The sequence below is a fragment of the Takifugu flavidus genome, chromosome 10 (genome assembly GCF_003711565.1).
Source record: "Takifugu flavidus isolate HTHZ2018 chromosome 10, ASM371156v2, whole genome shotgun sequence".
NCBI classification, from domain to species: Eukaryota; Metazoa; Chordata; class Actinopteri; order Tetraodontiformes; family Tetraodontidae; genus Takifugu; species Takifugu flavidus.
Window position 1 is genome coordinate 85335 of NC_079529.1, and position 19982 is coordinate 105316.

A 19982-nucleotide genomic window follows, 5' to 3' on the forward strand; every position below is an offset into this window, starting at 1 on the left:
ATTAAGGAAGTATTTAGTATTAAAATCTTGATTATGGGTAGCATATGGTAAAATGATGAATTCCATTTCCTGTAATGTGATTCAACTAAAGAGTATATTCCCTCTTACCCACGACTGTAATGGCAGCAGAGTCTCCCACTGCCCAGCTGCTGCTCCTCAGAGCCGTGGGGGGAACCAGAGACACGGTGTCCCCAACTGTGGCAGCGCATGTGTGTGTGTGTGTGTGTGTGTGTGCATGTGTGTGTGTTTGAAAGGGTGAGAAGAAGGTTTTGATCAGATGAGTTTTAGTCTTGTATCAATCATGATGTCTCTGCAGTGAGACCTTTGCTTTAAAATGATCAACCTTAACACCACCATGGCTGTTTGGTTTGTGGTGTTCTGCTTTTCCACGAGGGGGCGTAGTTGACCCATCTCACGTGCTGGCTGCCTCCACACCTTCGGCTAATTGGTGTGATTAGTTGGGAGCCACTGTGAGTCTCTCCTCAGGACACCGTCCTCAGACTTTAATCGATGCTTTCCCTCCTTGCCCCACTTGTTTCCGGCGTCTCCATCTCCCACTGGAAGGCACCGCGGGAGCCACATGTCCCCACGTTCCCAAATGCTACTCAGGTGAGGTTGGTCGTTTGGTAGCTTCCTGTTACAGTGTGTGTGTGTGGCAGAGCCTTGATCCAGTTCAGGGAGGGGAGGACTTGAACATGGGGTTCGTCGTCGGTCGCGTATTATTGGATTCAGTTTGATATTTACGTGGGTGCAATGATTATGAACTTATGAACCTCTTTAGTGAAGTCACAAATAGTCAACTATCTTCTTTTTATTGACTATGATGAACATCAGAAATGCTACAACTTTTTCAAACCGTGGTTAATTAGAAGTTTCGTTCAGATTGCAGAATAAGAGTTCATAAGCAGAAATAGTGTCATTTCCATTGTGCAAGTGTAGGAATATATTTTTCCTGAGGACATTTCAACAAGGCTTACTAAATTACATATACACGTTTTAAATGACAGATTAAAGATATAACGGTGCAATCATGCACAGAGAAAGTGCTCAATGTAGAGAAGCAAAGGGCCTTTCAGGCTGGCAGCCCTCCTCCATGGAGGAACGTCGTGAGGCTGAGAGCAAACACACTCAGCAGCAAAGCTCCGTAGGACGGAACCTGCAGCACAGCACTTTTTCCTGAAAGAGAAATAGAACCATTTTTTTAGGGAAAAGTCAGGCACTGTTCTGACATTGTTAGAAAGAGGCTGCTGAGGCAGCACAAAGGTCGCTCGCTCGCTCACCAACAACAACAAAGCGTGTGGACTGGTGCAGGGTGATGTCGGTCACAGGGTTCCTCGCCACACAAGTGTAGTTCCCCTCATATGGCTTTAATGCAGGGAAGGTGATGGCAGGACCTGTGGACAGGATGGAGGCCTGGTTGTTGACGTACCAGTAGAAGTCACAGTCGGGTCGCGAAGAAGCAGAGCACACCAGTGTCACCATGCTGCCCATGTGTGCTGATCCTGGACCGGAGATGTGCACGCTCAGAGGACCATCTGCAAATACAGTGATGACCTCACAATGATCACTTTCCTAAGGCTATTTTCGTCTCATGAATCATTTAACTAAGCATCATACTGGAGAACACCATCTGAGCTAGTGACGTGTTTAATGAAACGCTCCAGTTGAATACTCACAGTTCACCAGGAGGCTGAACGGGGCACTTGGATGTTCGCCCACCTGACTGCTGGCGACACACTTGTACACGCCATCATCGTATAGTGTCACTGGAGTGAAGTGTAGCGTGTTGTTTTCAATGTGGTAGGACATTGTGTGATTGGACATTGTGTCATTGGACATTGTGTCATTGGACATTGTGTCATTGGACATTGATCCGTTTGTTGTGGAGGTGTTTGCGTTGAGATGCATGTCATCTTTTAACCAGTAGATCTGCTCATAAGGTCCCGTGACCTCACAGGTCAGGGTGAAGTTCTCGTGTTGGATCGGAACACTGCTGTTTGTGATCACCAACTCTATAGCCTCTGCACACACACACACACACACACACACACACACACACACACACACACACTGCATTAATTGTGGCTTTTCAACAGCATTCCTGTGCAACAGTGGAGTTATTGTCACTCTTACCAACAACTGTTAGCACCACGGTGGTGGAGCGGTTCCCTCCTGTCACATCATTGTGGGCCACACAAGTGTACGCTCCACTCATATTGAACGATAAAGGGGCAGTTGTTAACATCGATGAATTGGCCACCTCTGAACCATTGAACCACCACGTGAACGTGCTGGGAGGATAGGAGTTGGCAGAACAATTGAAGTGTGCTGTGGTTCCTATCTCGGCAAATTCTGGTCCTGTAATGACTGGTGTTTCTGGTCCAACTAAGAGCAACAGATCCAGTAGGACACCACGGTTATTTTCAGAATTTCTCCAACAACGCATCAAAAAACCCTCTGTGCTACCCACTAGCCCTGTGATATATTGTTACTCACACTTGACCAGGAGCAGGTAAGGCGGGCTGGCCACTGCTGAAACCGCATTCGTTGCACTGCAATGGTATTGTCCACTATGATTCTTCTGTAGTGGGTTGAACATGATGTTCTTGTGATCAGTGAAGAAAGTAGTTTGGTTGTCTACTTGTAGCCAATGACCATTTTTAAACCAGTTCAGGTCAACGGTCAAAAGGTCAGGAGGTCCAGTCACATTACACGTTAGAGTATAAAGTTGACCTTCAACAGCTTCTTTCTTTGGTGCTTCTACCTGCACATCTGTTATTGGATCTGAAAATACAGCACATTCCAGACTGCAATGTTTGACAGAGACACATTTTTAAAGCAAAAATAAAAGTTGAGACTCACAAAGAGCAGTGATCATCTTGTGTGCTGTGCTGTTCTTCCCAGTGACGTTGTTGTGGGCCATGCAGGTGTACGTCCCGTTCATCTCTGCAGTAAATGGTGGCGTCACATACGTGAAGGTATCAGCTACTACAGAACCATTAAAGATCCATTTGTAGCTACTGGGGGGGTTTGATGGTGCGTGACAGATGAGTGTCACGTTGTCTCCAATTGTTGCTGTTACTGGTCCTAAGATCCACGGTTTCTCAGGTCCATCTTAAACCACACAGACCAGACATGTTCCAGCAAAACTGGGCTCAAGAAGCTTTTTTGGTTTTAACAAGTGAGTTAGCACAACGTCCACATTCTAATGTATGAAACGTAGTTTAAAACTTGTCTTTTAGATACTCACAGAAAATATCCAGCATGAACCATTGGCTGCTAATGTTACTGATGGCGTTTGAAGCCATGCATGAATAGTTCCCATTGTCAGACAACATGACAGAACTAAAAGTGAGGGTTGCATTGTCCATGGAGAGGACTCGTGTCTCGTCAGAGTACAACGGGGACCAGTTGTGCATCCAGGTAATTGACTCAACTGTTCCTGTTGTCCGACAGGTCAGTGTGAAAGAGTTGTTCAGGATTGGCTGAGAACCAACGATGTGCACTGACGCTTCAGTCACGGGACCTGAAGAACAGACCAAGCACACACTGAATAGAAGAAAAGTAAAGGAATATTTCTGAAAGACTGAGTGGACAGTTTTATGGAAGAAGTGCCAGCCATCATTCAGCAACGCAACTCGGAGGAAAAAGCCTGGCTGTGCAGCAGAAAACCTGCCTTTACACAAGCTCCTGGTGTAAACAGAGAGAGCTTTAATCATCTTTGTAGTACTGTTGTTCTGGGTTGAGAGTTATTGTCTTGCTGCTTAAATTGAATACTTCTGTCTGTTAGCAGAAATGCGGCCGTGCGTCATGGCTACTGGCTAAAATTAGCCTAGCCTAGTATAGATTCAGGAAACAAAAATGCTCTTTGACCTATTTCGACATATCAGTAAAACCCCAATACACTTGTCAATATATTCACTATATAACTGAAATATCAGGTTAAAATAGTCCCTGAGCTTGACGTGAAGGAATCACCCCCAAAATCTAAGCAATGTATGAAAGAAAGTCATTAAGTCACTTACTCAGAATCCTGATCATTTTACTTTCACTGCTAAATCTGGATGTCACATTGTTGTGAAGCATGCAGGTGTAATTTCCAGAGTTGCTCTCTGTAACGCTCTGTAAATGCAGCTGTGGTCCAGTCTTATCCAAGTCCATCCCATCAAACATCCACCAGATCCTCGCTGCTGGGCTGGAGTCCGCAGAGCAGGACAGTGTGATGTTATCTCCTGTTCTATAGGCGAGCTTCATCGGCTGGAGAGTCATCATCGCGTTACTTGGCCCATCTGATGAAATCAAGCATCACTTCAGAGGTCAAAGCCCAGCATTGTAAACATGTGTACGTGGTCTCAAGGTACTCCCACATTAAAACTCACAGCTTATCTTCAGATACACCAAAGAACTGACTTCATGGCTGATGCCATTGGACATGTTGCAGGAGAAAGGTCCCTGATCATAGCGGGTCACCACAATAGTGAGTTTGGCGCCTCCATCACTGAGCTGGACGCTCTCGTTGCCAGTGATCACGCTGCTGCCGTTCAACCAGGCATACGACACGGACGTGCCACTGGACGCAGAGCACGTGAAAACTGCTGAGTCATTGAACTCCACAAGGTCGGTGGCCTGAGCCTTTAGAGTGACATTTGAAATGGGTTCTGTTCAAGAGGGAAATAAGAGTGAGGATGTTACAGCAACACTGGGAGGTCGTCGACATCTCTTCAGCGTTAGTCTGATTAAAAACTGTTCAGATTGCTACAAGTGAAATTAGTCCATTAATCTGTTTCTGTCAGAACTTTCCATGAGACGAGTAATGAAAGCCCATATTACTGTGTTGTGTACTGAGGGTTTCATTCAGTCCTACATAATGTGTATTTCATCAAAGTGATTCAGCAAAATGATCCCGGCCTGGTGTTTATGGCCATAACAGCCTGGTGTTCCTTCACAGTTCTAAACTGGCCTCTACGCCCCCCCTTCTCTCCATTCATATATCAACACTTAAACATTGAACACTACAGGAAATGATTTTCAGTTAATACAGACTTAAAGAATGTGAATATTAAATGAAATAGTCTCACCTTGGACTGACAGCTGAACACTAGACCGATCTAAAACGCCCTCCAAGTCTTGTAGGACGTATTCTCCAGAGTCTTGGAGCCACAGCGAATTTATGGTGAGTGATGTTTGATTTGAGGTGAGGTTTAATGTTACCTTGTCCTTCCAGTTGGTAGATATGATGTGATTTCCTGGATACATCATCACAATCATTGAATTGTTAAAAATCCAAGCTCCTGTGGTGACGACACCCTGGACAGAAAGTGTGACATTGCTGCCGACTGGAACGGGGTTTTTAGAAGCATATAAAGTCTGGCTATATGCAGGTCCTAGAAAGACAAGAGACAAGAAACAGACTGTATTCATCTGCGAGTATGATTATCAATTTACTTTCAAAGCACATTTGCAGCTTTTTGATTCTAATTGAAAGCTCTGTCGTCATGATGGTTCCTGCTGAAATGAATTCAACCTTACCTGTTTCAAATATAAGGTTCAGCAGAATTAAGAGCAACGCCGTAGGCAGCATTTTCCCAACAACGTTCTTTATGGTCAGATGCTAGGACACGAGTGGGTGTGATCAATATAAATCCACCTTTCTATAAGCAAACATTTGCACAGAATGAGCCCAGCTTTGTCTACTCGGTGCCAGGTTACGATCCACTCCTTGAGACAACTTGTTTTGCCAGGGTTTTCAACCAAGGAGTGTCCATTTACTGTAAACAGACATTGCTCCGCAAGTTTCCAATCACCTTGACTAGAGTTTCCGGGTGGCCAATGTGACATATTTCAGTTTTTTTTTTAATGTGTCAAGTGACTACGGTTGTTGGCGTTGGACCCGTAGAAGGGCACAAGCACTAGAGAGGCGTACAGACAGCAGGACGCCGTCACCAGTTTTGAAGCTAAAAGAAGGCTTAATTTTGAATGCTTCACACCATCTAGTTCTCTCACCCAGAAACAACACATGGTACCAAGAGCGCATGGACCTGGCCCCCATTCAACACTGGAGTGGACTTCACCATCATAGCAGTGACTGTGTGAGCCTTGATCGCAAGTTTGGATAAAATGGTACAGCTCAAACCTCCCGCTGAGCTGAATTCAGAAACGATAACAGAAACTAACACTCACAGTCATGGGATCTGAAACCATAGAAGTTAACAGCTTCCAGCCATAAAACCAAACAACAGATGTTTGAGAGAGTACGTAGTTGTTAAGTTGTTAAACACAACTTAAACATGGGAAGCCACCTGCCTTATCAGTGTTTCTGGAGTCTGGAGCAGACCAGGATACTGACAAGACTCTATGCGCAAAAAAAAAGAACATGTTATGATCCATCTCTGGTCTGTGTGTTTTGGTTTTCTTTGTGCTCTGATTGTCCACTAGGGGGCATGGGTGACCCCTCTGTTGTGCTGGCTGCCCCCACACCTGCAGCTAATCTGGGTGATTGGTAGGCTTTTTAAGCAGCCATCACCAGCTGCCTGGTGTCAGATCATTTTGTCAGTGGGAATCTGAGTGTTCCATGCATTGGTTTCTTGAAGCTTATCGCATTTTTGTCTGTAAGTCACCACCTCTTCCCGTTCTGACGAACACTTTTTTTGGCTTGACACTTTGTTCACCGTCGTCTCCACATATAGCAAGCTCACTCTTCTTCACTGGTGTAAATCTTCTTGTAAATAAACTGTTAGTTCACCGAAGTTGCCTTCTTGTCTGTCTTCTTGGGTCCCGCCTTGTGTTTTCGTCAGAACCGTAACAGAACAAGTGTGATGGAAATGGCAAGTTTGGCCATATGATCCCTCGCACATGGCCCATGAGTTAACTTAAGAATGGTTGTGTTATCTGTACTAAGGAGATCAAACTCTACCGCCTTCTTCTTGGAAGAAATGTGGTCAAAAGACTGATGTCTCTAGGTCTAGGAGAGTCCGCTGTCATGGCCACTTGGATCTGTGGTATGTCAGTTGTCATGTTGCACCACATCTGTCTCAGTTGAAGGCCTGGAAAGAACTCGTTCCAGAACTGATCGGCAATGATTTGACTTTCTCCTTTCTTTCTGCCTGTTAAAGGGAAGTTTTTCCGGACTCTGTTGCTTTCTGGGGGTCATTCCCTGGCATTCTGTAAAGCACCTAAAGACACTTTTAATTGTGGCAGATAGAAATAAAGATTGACTTTGGTTCATCTCCTGCTGCCCGGTAGGTTGCTTGAGCCTTAAACCAGATGACAGAGGGAGACATCAGCCACACAACTAACAGCAGAATTGGCAATATAAGGTCAGCCCTATCTAATGAGGTATAGCCAAGAAAATGTGAATGAAGTATGCCTTCTACTTCAATCATTGCATTTAGAATAACTTCACTTGTAGATCTATTAAAGTGCTGGCTTAATTGCTCATACCTCTACCTCGATCCCCCCAGTAAAATGGAAAGATATCTTCTGACCAGATAAATATTGCTGCAATATTGGCTCATTGTCCTTGAAGGCCTCTTGCATCTCCTTGGTTCCACTTTGGAAATCAGAACCAATGATTTCATATGGTTTTCCACAACTATAACTGAACGACTCCAGTTACTCCAGTAACCCAGAAATGTAACTTGTTGGTCTAACTGTCTTTTCGTCGAATGCCTAGCTGAGGGTGGGTCATCCCCATTCCCCATTCTGGGATGATTCAGGCTTCCCATGGCATTTCTGGTTCTCCACACATTGGCTCTGGTGTTTGCAAATCACCTGCCAGCCTCAGAGGATATAGTAGGTGCAGTGGATCTCCATGAACCGGGGTGCAGTAGCTGCCTGCCTGCCGGCCATTGCCGTAAATAATTTATTGCTGCCTTTGTCATTTCTTTTTAATCATACAACTAGGAACACATTAAAATCTACAACACCAATAAGGACAACATACAAGTGCAGATCAACAGATAACATGCTTCAAATATTTTCATTTGGCAGATTTAAACTCACAACTCTGACGATTTTATTTTAGAGTGAATAAAAGGATAAAGCTTTTTCAGTTATAGGAGTCCAGACAGTAGCAGCATAGGCAGGAACCACACACAGACAGTTTGCTGCTCAGCTCCTGACACGTCTGTGGAGATGAATTTAAGATGAATGAAAAGATGGAATGCATCTCACATGAGCAGACTGAGCTCATCCTGGAGAAACTCACCCCCAATCAGGATGTGTTTGGTGATAGTGCTGCTCAGGTTGGTGTGATTGTTGAAAGCCCGACAGGTGTAAGGGCCGGTCTGCTCCTCGGTGACACCAAAGACCTCCAAAAGTGGCCCTTTGCTCACAAACTCTCCTCTTATGGCCCAACCAAGCTCGGCAGGAGGACTGGACTGTGCTGAGCAGAGCATGGTCAGGTTTGATCCTGAGGGAAAGGAAGTCGTGCCGTTCCCATTCACTGTGAGGGCCATGTTATCTGGACCATCTGAGGAAGAGACAACACATCAGAGAGGGCTCTGCCAGGCTGCAGTTATAACAGTCGTTATAACTTTGTTATACTCACAGCTGATAACAAAGTTCACCGGGTCGCTGGTGCCGTTACTGACAGGATTAAACGCATGACACCTGAAGGGTCCCTGGTCATAGCGGGTCACACCGATGATGATGAGGGTGGATCCTTCATCAGTGGTGTGGACTCGGTCACTGGCTGTGACCTCAGAGCTGCTGTTGAGCCAGAGGAAGGAGAGGGAGGAACCGGAGGAGACGGAACACCTCAGGATAGCTGAACTCTTCGCTTCGGTCAGGGCCGTTTGGTTCACGCTTAATGTCACATTTGAAACAATCTCTGTGCAGGACGATGAGGATCAGACAGTTTATTAAAACAATGAGACATTCCAGCCATATTTAAAACATTTGTTAATATTTCAGAATGTGTTTGTTATATTTAATATTGCAGCTTTGGTTACAAGACAGAACTATTTATTATCGGAATGCTTTGAAACATCCGTAAAGTGGCTCCAACCTTTTCTTAATATTGACTTTAAACAAGCTTTCTACATTGTTGTAGAACAAATAAGTAAAAATGACAATTCACACATTTTTGTAGCTGAATGCACAAAAGGTTCCACTTGTTTGCACAATGGAGTATTTCTTACAAATATTTTATAAGCTCACACTTTTATTTCATTTGTTTGCACTTCATAAAGAGCTCGTTCAACATTTGATCGGTCATAATGAGCGATGAGCCAGTGGAAGATTAACATGTTCATCAAAGGTTTTTAACTATTCAGGTATTAATGGAAAAACAAGAACACCTGTTATAACAAGGAGAGATGTTAAATATAGTGGAACAAAATTATTGTTGTCATTATTGTTTTGAGGACAAAGTAATACTGTGGCATCGTAAAGATGAATTTAATTTATGTAATTGCATTGTAGGAGTTCTTGTAATTGTTTATTCATTAAACCAGTAAGGATTTAATCCCTGTGTATGACATGTACTTCTACCCAACCTGTGAGATTCCAGCGTTCCATTAATTATTAATGAACTGAAAAACACACCTTGACATGATTAATCACTTTGGTGCAGTAGAACAGTGGTTCTGACTGATGACTACCTTTAAAACACCTCACATACTTAATTGGGTTCACACAATTAAGCCCAAAATTAATCAGGCAAACACAAGTCTGCGAATAATCGGAATCTACGTAAATCCCTTTATTCATCATAGACGCAGAACCGAAAAGATCTTTAACCCCAAATCACCGTAGCTACTGTGCAACTGTGTACGGGTTACAGTGTGAGGGTGAGTTTAATCAGCATTTGACAGAAGTTTAAATTTAAAAGATGACAAATGAAGATTATCCTAAATTTCTTCTGCACCCTGAATCAGAAGTTTGATATTCCAAAAGAAGCATGTTGAGGCCACAAACTAACAGAACGAGACAGAACCAAGCAGATGCCTGGTTTCATTCCTGTAAAACAACATCACTGTTTAGGGAAAAGACCCAGTTCCAGTAACACTGTACCGTAAATAGGAGCATCAGCATTTTCCTTTGTGTCTTTACTCCGCGTCTGGTTATTATAAACAGTTGTCAGCTTGTGTAACTAAAAGGTCAGTGATTAAGGAAGTATTTAGTATTAAAATCTTGATTATGGGTAGCATATGGTAAAATGATGAATTCCATTTCCTCTAATGTGATTCAACTAAAGAGTATATTCCCTCTTACCCACGACTGTAATGGCAGCAGAGGCCCTCAGCGGGGGGTCCGAGCCCTGCACCACATACACTCCTGAATCCGCCACCGTGACGGCGCTTAGTGTGAGGGCGCCGCTGCCGATGTCCACCGATGCTCTGCCACTGTGGCTGGGAAAGACGGCCTGTTGCTCGCCCAGCCAGGTGATGACGAGGGCGTCTCCCACTGCCCAGCTGCCGCTCCTCAGAGCCGTGGGGGGAACCAGAGACAGCGTCACCGTGTCCCCAACCGTGGCAGTGTTGGCGGATGGCTGGACCTCTACAGAAGCTGAGGCCGGAACACCTGGTGAAGACAATAATGGGTTTTACCTTTTGGAATACAAATGGGACAATGGGCCTTTAATTTTACTGTGAGACATTCAAAACAACATGAAAAATCATCATAGCAAAACTTACTTGTGAGTAAAAGCAGCAGCGCAACACATATTTCTTCTCTCGTCTTCTCCATCATGCGTCAGTGGTGTGTGGACGTCTGGACACCTGTCCTACGTTAGCACATATATAACAGACACCCCTGTTCTTATCTACACATGTCTCTTGAGTATTGGAGCTCACAACAAAAGGCACAAGATAGTTTTAAGGTTTTTTTTTTCTGTTTGCCATTCCTGGAGATTCTATAGGCGTCCCCAGAGCAGAATGATCAATTATGACAGTAGGTATGTGGCCCATGATTACAGGGGAATGAAGGAGTGTCCGTTAATATATCAGTCATTAGAAATCGACACGTTAAAAAGAAGATGTAAGACTGTGCAAGAACCAAAACATTCAAACTTGTGTAACGATGCGCTCTGGTCCTCTTTCACATATTTGTGGCTGTTATGGTATAAATAGCTGGTGGAAATGACCCATTAGGCAACAGTAGACGTGTCACACACTCGACGCCTCCGTGTGTTTGCTTAATGAGATCATCTTATCTCTCATATTTGTTCAGGTTTGGGAAGCAAACAAGAAACAATGAATGAGCAGTTTTTATAAAGCCTCAACACAATGCAACCACAGCTGCAGTTGCACCACCGACAGTCTGTGTGTGGGTGTGTGTGTATGTGTGTGTGTGGGTGTGTGTGTATGTGTGTGTGTGGGTGTGTGTGTCTGTATATGTGTGTGTGTCTGGATGTGTGTGTGTGTGTCTGTATGTGTGTGTGTGTGTGGGGGGGGGGGTATACTATTGAAGAAACTATTATTATTATTGAAGAAAGGAGAGAAGAAGTAGAAGAGTTGACATGTTGAACCATGTGACCTGTATGATGGACAAATGTCCAGATTTTGATGGTCCCGTTCCAGGTCCAATCATAAAGTACAAAACCATTGATCAAGTGAGAAAAAGTTTAATTTGTTTTTGTCCTTTTAACCTTTTCAAAAGCAGAAGGCAGATTGAGACGGCTGATGTCACCGTGTGGTTAAAACCTCTTTAGCTGCTCACAGGTTTGGGCCAGCAAGCTCGTCTCCAGGATGGGGACCTCTTTCAATTTAAGACATGACCAATTTAATATTAAAGACCGAATTACTTCCACTACATATCTTTTATATCTTTTCCACTCGGTGCAGGAGCGCTTCCTGGGAAAGGCACTTCCTGTTGGAGCTCAGAGTCCATATTTATGATCCTTTGCAGTTCGGTGCATCTAGTTGTACAGTTGATGAAATGACTGATCGCAAATTGATTTTTCCATTCTCTTAATTTGCTGACTTGAGAATATATGAGCATAGTTGTTTTTTTTAATTTTATATCATGAGTAATCCAGGCTCTAACTGATAGAGATTGTTCCTCCTTTTTAGTTGGACTCTTATTAAAAAGACTATAATCTTGCATTGTGTTAATGTAATGCAAGTAATTACAGCTTCATAACCAAATTTCCTCATGAAACATTCATCTATCAGCTTAACGAGGAAGAAAATATCAAGAAATCAGTTCTGTAGTCATCAAAAAATCTTTTACGTGTTTAAGCTAGACGCACATGTAAAGTAAATGTGTGGTTCACCTGAGTGAACAGGTCTTTACTCTGGCTGGTAAATGGCTGGTTACAATGACCCGTCAGGAAACAGAAGCCTCACACACTCCAGGCTTGTGTCCCCATATCTGTTTGTTTAATGAGATTATTTTTATCGCTCTTGTTTGTGCAGGTTCAGGAGGCCAACAAGAGAAAAAGGAAGACATGAACGAGGAGACTTTGGTTCTGTTTCGACTGATGCTGACTGCAGAGAACCCTCCCTCCGGCCCCCAGAGAACCCTCCCTCCGGCCCCCAGGGAACCCTCCCTCTGGCCCCCAGGGAACCCTCCCTCCGGCCCCCAGGGAACCCTCCCTCCGGCCCCCAGGTGAATCAGTAACAGTCTGGACGGAGGTCAACCACACCTGAAGGTGATGATACCTTCAGAGGAGAAAGAACTTCACGGTGCCGAGTTTGGAGTTCATAATTATCCATCAGAGACATCTGGTTGGTAAATTTGGTCACAGTATTTATTTAGTGTGTGTTTGTGTGTGTGTGTGTGTGTGTGTGTGTGTGTGTGTGTGTGTGTGTGTGTGTGTTTCTTGACTGAATTTACACACCTTTGTGCAACCTGACAGTATTTCAACAGAACATATGCCTCATTTTTAAATATTTAGCCCTTGCGTTGTATCTGCATGCGCTAAAGCAGAACATAGAAAACATGAATACACTCGTTAATAAACTGGGTGAAATCTGGATAAATCAAAGGACACGATGAGAAAGGAGATGAGCAGAAGTCCATTCAGCTGCACCTGTTCTGAGCCAGAGAGGGGTGTGCCTGTGAGGAGCAAAGCAAAATGAATTTAAATAGTAGAAAAACACTCGAACATGTTAAAGGACTCGAATCCCCAAATACTCCAGGACCTTTTACTTCCACCACTTTGGTGGCCTCTGCAGAACGTCCAGCAGCTACATTTTCTGCAACACAGGTGAGGTTCTGGAAAGTACCGGGTTTGGAAGGGGTCCACTTCAGCTCAGTTTCGTGGACTGAAAGGTGGATGCCCAGGGGGAACCCTTCCCTGAACTGCCATCTCACAGTGCAGTCTATGTTTAAATTACAGCTCACCACACAGGTGAATATACTCAATCTGCCCGGAAAGGTGACGTTAGGTCCGCGGATGCTGACGTCCCACGGATTAACTATGGAGGATCAGAATGTTTGGGTCAGTACGGGAGCATTCACAGTCATCTGTGTCTCGGACTACTCACAGCTCAGTAGATAACCTCGGCTGAACACGCTCGTCTGTCTGGAGACGAAAGCCTCGCACTGGTAAAAGCCACCATCGGAGGGCAGTAGTGAGTCAAAGTGAAGCGAGCCGTTCTGTTTATCCAGCATCATTTCCTGTCCATCTTTGTACCAAAGCACCAGCTGTGATGGGTCTGACAGGAGACCTGATCCACTGTCATCATGGCACTCCAGATCCAATGACAGGTTGAGAGCTGGGAAGGTGTTTTGTGGACTGGGTTGCACAGAAATAGGATCTATAGGACCCCATCAGAAAGGAAGTGACTCAACGCAGCACTTTGGATCCATGAATTGCTGCATAAACTTACTCGTGATTTCTACAATAGATGTAATGGTACTGAAGAGGCTGGCCTCTGGCATCCTTAAGACTGTGCACCGCAGGTCGACTTTACTGTCTCGCCCGTCTGGGGTCCACATTAACGTGCTCCCAGTGTGGGTCCGGTTCTTGAGGAACCAGGTGTAGGTGCAGTTTGGGGAACAAGTAGAGAAACATGTGAAGGTGGTGCTGAAACCTGCCTTCACCGGACCGATCCAGGACACCTCCTGCCAGGCCTCCACACCTGTGGAGAAGAGGAGAAGGAGGAGACAATTCACACTCCAATATTTCAAAGTCTGACAAACCCACAAAAAACAAAATCTGCCACGGCTCAGGAGTGGGAATCGGCATTTAAATATGGTGAATTCTGTAAATATGGTGAATTCTGTAAATATGCTGAATTCTGTGCTTGTAATCAGCAGTTTGGTGCTGACGAGGCTGCACAGCTCGTTAGTTGAGGCTGCTGCACATTTGAAATACAAATACTTTGAGTGTCTCTGCGTCAATATCAGTCATTTCCGAGTGGTTGAAACAGGCACGTTAGCGGTGGGTTAGAGGCTATTTAATGATCCGGTGGGTCGGGGAGGGGGGGCTGTTTAGAACGCTGAACACAGTCTGTTGGGGAGTGAGTGAACGGGTTAGGGTTAGTGTGTGTGTGTGTGTTGTGTGTGTGTGTGTGTGCGTGCGTGTGTGTGTGGGGGGGATTCCTTCGGTTTTACTTTACGAGTTTACAGTTTACCTTTAGTTAGTTACAACATGTGGTAAACCTGTTTATTGATGTTAAATGCCTTCCAGGCCACTAGGTGGGACAACGTGTTGTTTACTGTTCGGGAAATTTCTTGTGTAGAAGAAACTAGAGCGGAAGTCAGTTATACCTGTGTGCTGACCGAAATTAATGCTACCTGTTCGAGTTCCTGAAATAAAATAAATTCTTCAGTAAGAAGAAGCCTCCTGCAAGTTACTACATAAATGGCGACGAGGATAAAGTCACCACAGATGCCTCGGATGGATACAGAGGAATGAAAGCGGCTGCTGAGTGGCTAAGTAAACCTTGCAGACCGGACTCTGTGGCTGTTGGAAAAAGAACATGGCGGCTATGATTGGAAGCACCGCTCCTTTTGATGGTCAATCCCAGAAGTGGGAAGAATATTGTGAAGTACTCCACCATTTTTTCAGAGCTAATGGGATCGACGATGCAGGTAGGCGTAAAGATATTTTGCTGAGTGCAGTGGGCAGTCAGACTTACAGTCTCATGAGGAACTTAGTCAGCCCCGCCAAACCGGGTGACAAGACTTTTGATGAACTGGTGAAGTTGTTGAAGGATCATTTCAACCCAAAACCGAGCGAGATTGTGCAACGTTGTAAGTTTAACTCCAGATACAGGAAGCAGGGGGAGACAGTTATGGAGTTTGTTGCTGTGCTGAGGAAACTGGCTCAAGACTGCAACTACGGGGACAAGCTGTCGGAAATGATCCGGGATAGGCTGGTTTGTGGCATCGTGGATGATCGCATACAGCGCAGACTGCTTTCGGAGCCGGATTTGACCTTCGACAAGGCGCTGAAGTTGGCGCAGGCCATTGAGACGGCGTGCAAAGATGTGAAGGACTTGCAGTCTCCGGAGTTCGTGCCCCAGTACATGAGGGCACCCCAGGCGGTGCATAAGGTGTATTCAAAGCAGACCCCATATACCCAGCAGAACCAGCGTAAAGTTTGCTACAGGTGTGGTAGTGACCAGCACATGGCTGGGGACTGTAGATTTATTAAGGAAACCTGTCACAAGTGTGGGAAAGTTGGCCACATTCAAAAAGTGTGTAGGTTTAAGGGCTCAGCAAAGAACTTGAGGGCCAAAGGAGGTGGAGTGCAGACAGGCAACAGGGGAGAGCTCAGGGAGCAAATTATGTCAGCCAGGGGGAAGGAGAAAAAGATAACATAGACTCAGAGGAAGTCATGTACACATTGTACAAATTGGACGAACTTGACATACCAGCAGAAGCTCCATTTATAGAGACTTTGACAGTAAATGGGACAGACACACAGTTTGAAATGGATTCAGGTTGTGGTGTTACAGTAGTTAACTACTCAGTTTTCAAAACTCTCAGGGGAAAAGGAACACCAAAGTTATGCCCATGTCGAGTCAGGCTCAAAACATATACAGGGCACAAGGTAAAAGTCTTAGGAGCCGCTGTAGTTAAGGTGCAGAACCAAGGGCGAGCCCTAGACTTACCTGTGGTTGTGGTAGGAGGTGCAGGCCCCAGTTTGGTAGGCAGGTACTGGATTAGGAGGCTAGGTTTACAGTGGAGAGAAACACCCCAGGTCCATCACGTCCGGGTAGAGACTGCAGAGGAAGTCCAGATGAGACCCGAAACCCAAATCCACAATGTGGCAGAAGAGACGTTGGATGAGGTACTGGGGGAGTATGGAGAAGTGTTTAAAGATGAACTTGGAAGATTTAAAGGCCCCCCAGCGAAAATATATGTAGACAAGGAAGCAGCCCCCAGGTTTTTTAAAGCCCGACCTGTACCATATGCCATGAGAGGAAGAGTAGAGGCGGAGCTTGACAGACTCCTTGCACAGAAAATCATAGAACCTGTGAAACATTCAGAGTGGGCTACTCCAGTGGTTCCCGTGTTGAAACCTGATGATACAGTAAGGCTATGTGGAGATTATAAACTGACGGTAAACCAGATCTCAAAGTTGGAGCAGTACCCAATTCCCAAAATTGAGGATCTGTTTGCCACACTGTCAGGTGGACAGAAATTCTCAAAATTGGATCTCAGTCATGCATACCACCAGATTTCCTTGGACGAAGAAGCAAAGAAGTATGTGACCATAAATACTCACAAGGGGTTATTCACCTACAGGGTGCTACCTTTTGGGGTTTCATCAAGCCCAGCAATATTTCAACGGACAATGGAGGGACTGTTACAGGGCATCCCTCATGTGACCATTTTTTTGGATGACATCCTCCTCACAGGGAAAGACGACCGGGAGCACCTGCAGACACTGGCTAGGGTGTTGAAACGGCTACAAGAAGCAGGTCTCAGACTCAAAAGAAGCAAGTGCCTGTTCATGAATGAGGAAGTGATGTTCCTAGGTCATAAGGTGGACGCGACAGGACTGCACCCACCCAGTACATGAGAAGGTACAAGCAATCAAAGAGGCACCCACACCTTCAAATGTAACAGAGTTGAAGGCGTACCTGGGACTGTTAAACTATTATAACAAGTTTCTGCCCAATCTCTCAACTGTACTTGCACCAGTACACAAACTGTTACAAAAGGAGACAAGGTGGCATTGGGGTGATGCTCAACAAGCTGCTTTTGACAAGTCAAAGGAATTGATGCAGTCTGCCGAGGTTCTTGTGCACTATGACCCAGAAAAGGACCTTGTATTGTCATGTGACGCATCACCTTATGGAGTAGGTGCTGTGTTGTCGCATTTTATGCCGGACGGAACCGAGAGACCCATTGGATTCACCTCAAGAACACTAAACCCAGCAGAAAAAATATTCCCAGCTGGACAAGGAAGGACTAGCTGTGATGTTTGGAATAAAGAGATTCCACAAGTACATTTATGGAAGGAAATTCACTATTGTGACAGATCACAAGCCTTTGTTGGGACTCTTCAGTGAGATGCGAGCTGTGCCACAAATGGCTTCACCCAGAATACAGAGGTGGGCGGTAACCTTGAGAGCCTACGAATACACAATAGTGTATAAAGAAGGAAGGTATCACTGTAATGCAGATGCCTTAAGTCGCCTTCCTTTACCAGAGGTAACAGAGGAGGAGCTGGAAGAGAGGGTTCTCATGTTGGAGAGCTCTGACATCACACTGGTGACAGCTGACCAAGTGAAAGCATGGACAGACGCAGATCCAGTACTTTCAAGAGTGCGGGAGATGGTACAAAACGGCTGGTCATCAAAAGAAAAAAGGGAGGAGTTTGGCCCCTATGAGGTGAGAAAATATGAACTCAGCATCAAAGATGGATGTGTGCTATGGGGTTCAAGGGTGGTTGTGCCAAAAGCAGGACAGGAAAATGTCATGAGACAGCTTCATCAGTGCCACCCAGGAGTGTCCCGAATGAAAGCATTGGCGAGGAGTTATGTGTGGTGGCCAAAGCTGGACAAAGAGGTGGAGGATACTGTTAAGAGCTGCATGACCTGTCTAGAATACCGCAACGTCCCTGCACCTGCCCCATTACACCCGTGGGACTGGCCAGACAAACCCTGGAGCCGCATTCATGTGGATTATGCTGGACCGTTTATGGAGAAGATGTTTTTTGTGCTCATTGATGCACATTCCAAATGGATGGATGTGTATCCCGTGAATTCTGCAACATCAACCACCACAATTGAGTGCCTGCGTACCAGCTTTAGTAACCATGGACTGCCGGAATTGATAGTGTCTGATAATGGCACTTGTTTCACCAGTATAGAATTCAAAGAATTTTTGAAAAAAAATGGTATTCGTCATGTGACCTCTGCACCCTATCATGCTGCCAGTAATGGGTTAGCAGAGAGGGCTGTACAAACTTTCAAGAGAATGATGAAAAAATGCCCCGAGGGAACACTGACAGCTAAAGTAGCCAGAGTATTATTTAGCTACAGAGTGACTCCTCACACCACTACTGGGTTATCACCTGCAGAGCTACTTCTTGGGAGGAAGCTTCGTTGCACCCTGGACTCGATTCACCCAAATCTAAGCAAAAAGTGATGAAAAAACAAGAACAACAGACAAAAGATCACAACAAAAAGGCGAAGGAACGCTGGTTCAAAACAGGAGACTCAGTGCTGATCCAGAACTTCAGTTTCGGACCAAAGTGGATCCCAGGACTCATTGAGTCAGTGACAGGACCAGTGTCATACAAAGTGATGCTAGGTGATGGGAGAGTGGTGAGGAGACATGTGGATCAGATTCACACACACACCACCGGAGACCAGAAGAACGCAACAACCTTCCACAGACGGCCTCTATGACACTCAGTCAGACGGATCAAGGAAGTGAAGCCTGGCTGGAAGCTGAGGAGGTGGTACTCAGTGAGGAGAAGTTGGAGGAGCCTGCAACTACTGAAGCTGTAGGAAGTTCTGAGACAGAACAAAGAACTGTCACGACCCCAACTCCACTGAGGCGACATTCAAGAAGGGAAATCAAGTTGCCCAGTTACTTGAAGGACTTTAAATTGGATTAAGAAAAAAAAAAGTTCATAATGTTCTATTGAAGGGTGTAGAAAACACTTAAGGGGGGAAGGGTGTGGTAAACCTGTTTATTGATGTTAAATGCCTTCCAGGCCACTAGGTGGGACAACGTGTTGTTTACTGTTCGGGAAATTTCTTGTGTAGAAGAAACTAGAGCGGAAGTCAGTTATACCTGTGTGCGGACCGAAATTAATGCTACCTGTTTGAGTTCCTGAAATAAAATAAATTCTTCAGTAAGAAGAAGCCTCCTGCAAGTTACTACACACACGAAGTTATTTAAAACAAAATCACGTAATTGGTCATAACCGATCTTAAATGATTAAATTCAATAGCAACAAAACGTCTTTTCCTTTTCTCACCTTTTCCTGGACTTATTTTCCTCTCAAAGAACATTTAAACATCTTGTTGCATGAATTCAGGAAGGACACTTACCCAGAACCACCAGGATCACGCAGGTAAACTGGTCCCAGCGAAGCTTCATGACAACGTTCTCGCCCAGTTTGGATTCAGACTTTTGGTATAGTAGGAAAATGGGAGTTTTATTGGAAAGTATCCTCCATCTCCACACGTATTGATTCAATAGGGGATTTTTCTTGATTACGAAATCAAGGATCGACGGGAAACCGAACACAAAAAGTGAGCTTTCAAAAAAAAGGAAGAACATTCCAGGGTCGTTTTCCCGTGCGAACTCACACCCACAAGGAAGAACACAATCCTGAATTACTCATCTTGAACATTATGCAAGACGGGAAATTTGTCCTATTCCAGAACCGAGAGGATCTGGAATCAACAAGTTTGAACAAACGGGCTAAAATCTCATCAATGAAAGATGCACTTTTGCTGGTTAGGGTTAGAGTTCCCGACAGTTGGAATCGATAAAAACACATACTCTTTATTATAATACAGGCTGAGTTCAAACAAACAAACAAACAACAAACAGCAGTTTTTATGCTGAGCCGCAGTTTGGACGCCAGGTGGCGCCAAACCCCGGTTAGTTCAGTG

The 19982-nt window shown here is 44.9% G+C and overlaps 2 protein-coding genes across 3 annotated transcripts; both read right to left on the bottom strand.

The window, feature by feature from the left end:
• Positions 1 to 795: 795 nt before the first annotated feature.
• On the bottom strand, positions 796 to 10786 carry LOC130533250 (hemicentin-1-like). Its single transcript, XM_057046519.1, has 17 exons — positions 10638 to 10786; positions 10216 to 10524; positions 8549 to 8830; positions 8207 to 8470; positions 8100 to 8125; positions 6039 to 6144; positions 5874 to 5954; positions 5079 to 5384; positions 4380 to 4658; positions 4026 to 4289; positions 3251 to 3526; positions 2863 to 3114; positions 2497 to 2784; positions 2134 to 2385; positions 1677 to 2021; positions 1281 to 1535; positions 796 to 1176 (listed from the first exon to the last, which is right to left on the bottom strand). The coding sequence occupies exons 1-17, from the start codon at positions 10690 to 10692 to the stop codon at positions 1073 to 1075; spliced, it is 3744 nt and encodes a 1247-aa protein (XP_056902499.1). The 5' UTR covers positions 10693 to 10786; the 3' UTR covers positions 796 to 1072.
• Positions 10787 to 12708: 1922 nt separating this feature from the next.
• Positions 12709 to 19688, bottom strand: LOC130532997 (hemicentin-2-like). 2 transcript variants are annotated; one of them, XM_057046091.1, is made up of 5 exons: positions 19413 to 19650; positions 13779 to 14030; positions 13434 to 13706; positions 13089 to 13364; positions 12709 to 13002 (listed from the first exon to the last, which is right to left on the bottom strand). In XM_057046091.1, exons 1-5 carry the CDS (start codon positions 19642 to 19644, stop codon positions 12899 to 12901), a joined length of 1137 nt encoding a protein of 378 aa, XP_056902071.1. In that variant the 5' UTR covers positions 19645 to 19650; the 3' UTR covers positions 12709 to 12898. The 2 variants fall into 2 exon arrangements, with proteins under 2 accessions (XP_056902071.1, XP_056902072.1); XM_057046092.1 differs by lacking the exon at positions 13089 to 13364 and having other exon boundaries at positions 19413 to 19688.
• Between the last annotated feature and the right edge of the window lie 294 nt (positions 19689 to 19982).

Bases quoted from the DNA above. Each gene is read 5' to 3' on its own strand.
- LOC130533250 (XM_057046519.1), bottom strand. From the start codon at position 10,692: ATGATGGAGAAGACGAGAGAAGAAATATGTGTTGCGCTGCTGCTTTTA. The intron at 8,126-8,206 runs GTGAGTTTCTCC...TCATCTCCACAG, and splicing joins CAAACACATCCTGATTGGGG to ACGTGTCAGGAGCTGAGCAG. The intron at 3,527-4,025 runs GTAAGTGACTTA...TCTGTTCTTCAG, and splicing joins TAAAATGATCAGGATTCTGA to GTCCCGTGACTGAAGCGTCA.
- LOC130532997 (XM_057046091.1), bottom strand. From the start codon at position 19,644: ATGTTCTTCCTTTTTTTTGAAAGCTCACTTTTTGTGTTCGGTTTCCCG. The intron at 14,031-19,412 runs GTAAGTGTCCTT...TCTTCTCCACAG, and splicing joins CGTGATCCTGGTGGTTCTGG to GTGTGGAGGCCTGGCAGGAG. The intron at 13,003-13,088 runs GTCCTGGAGTAT...TGCTCCTCACAG, and splicing joins CAAAGTGGTGGAAGTAAAAG to GCACACCCCTCTCTGGCTCA.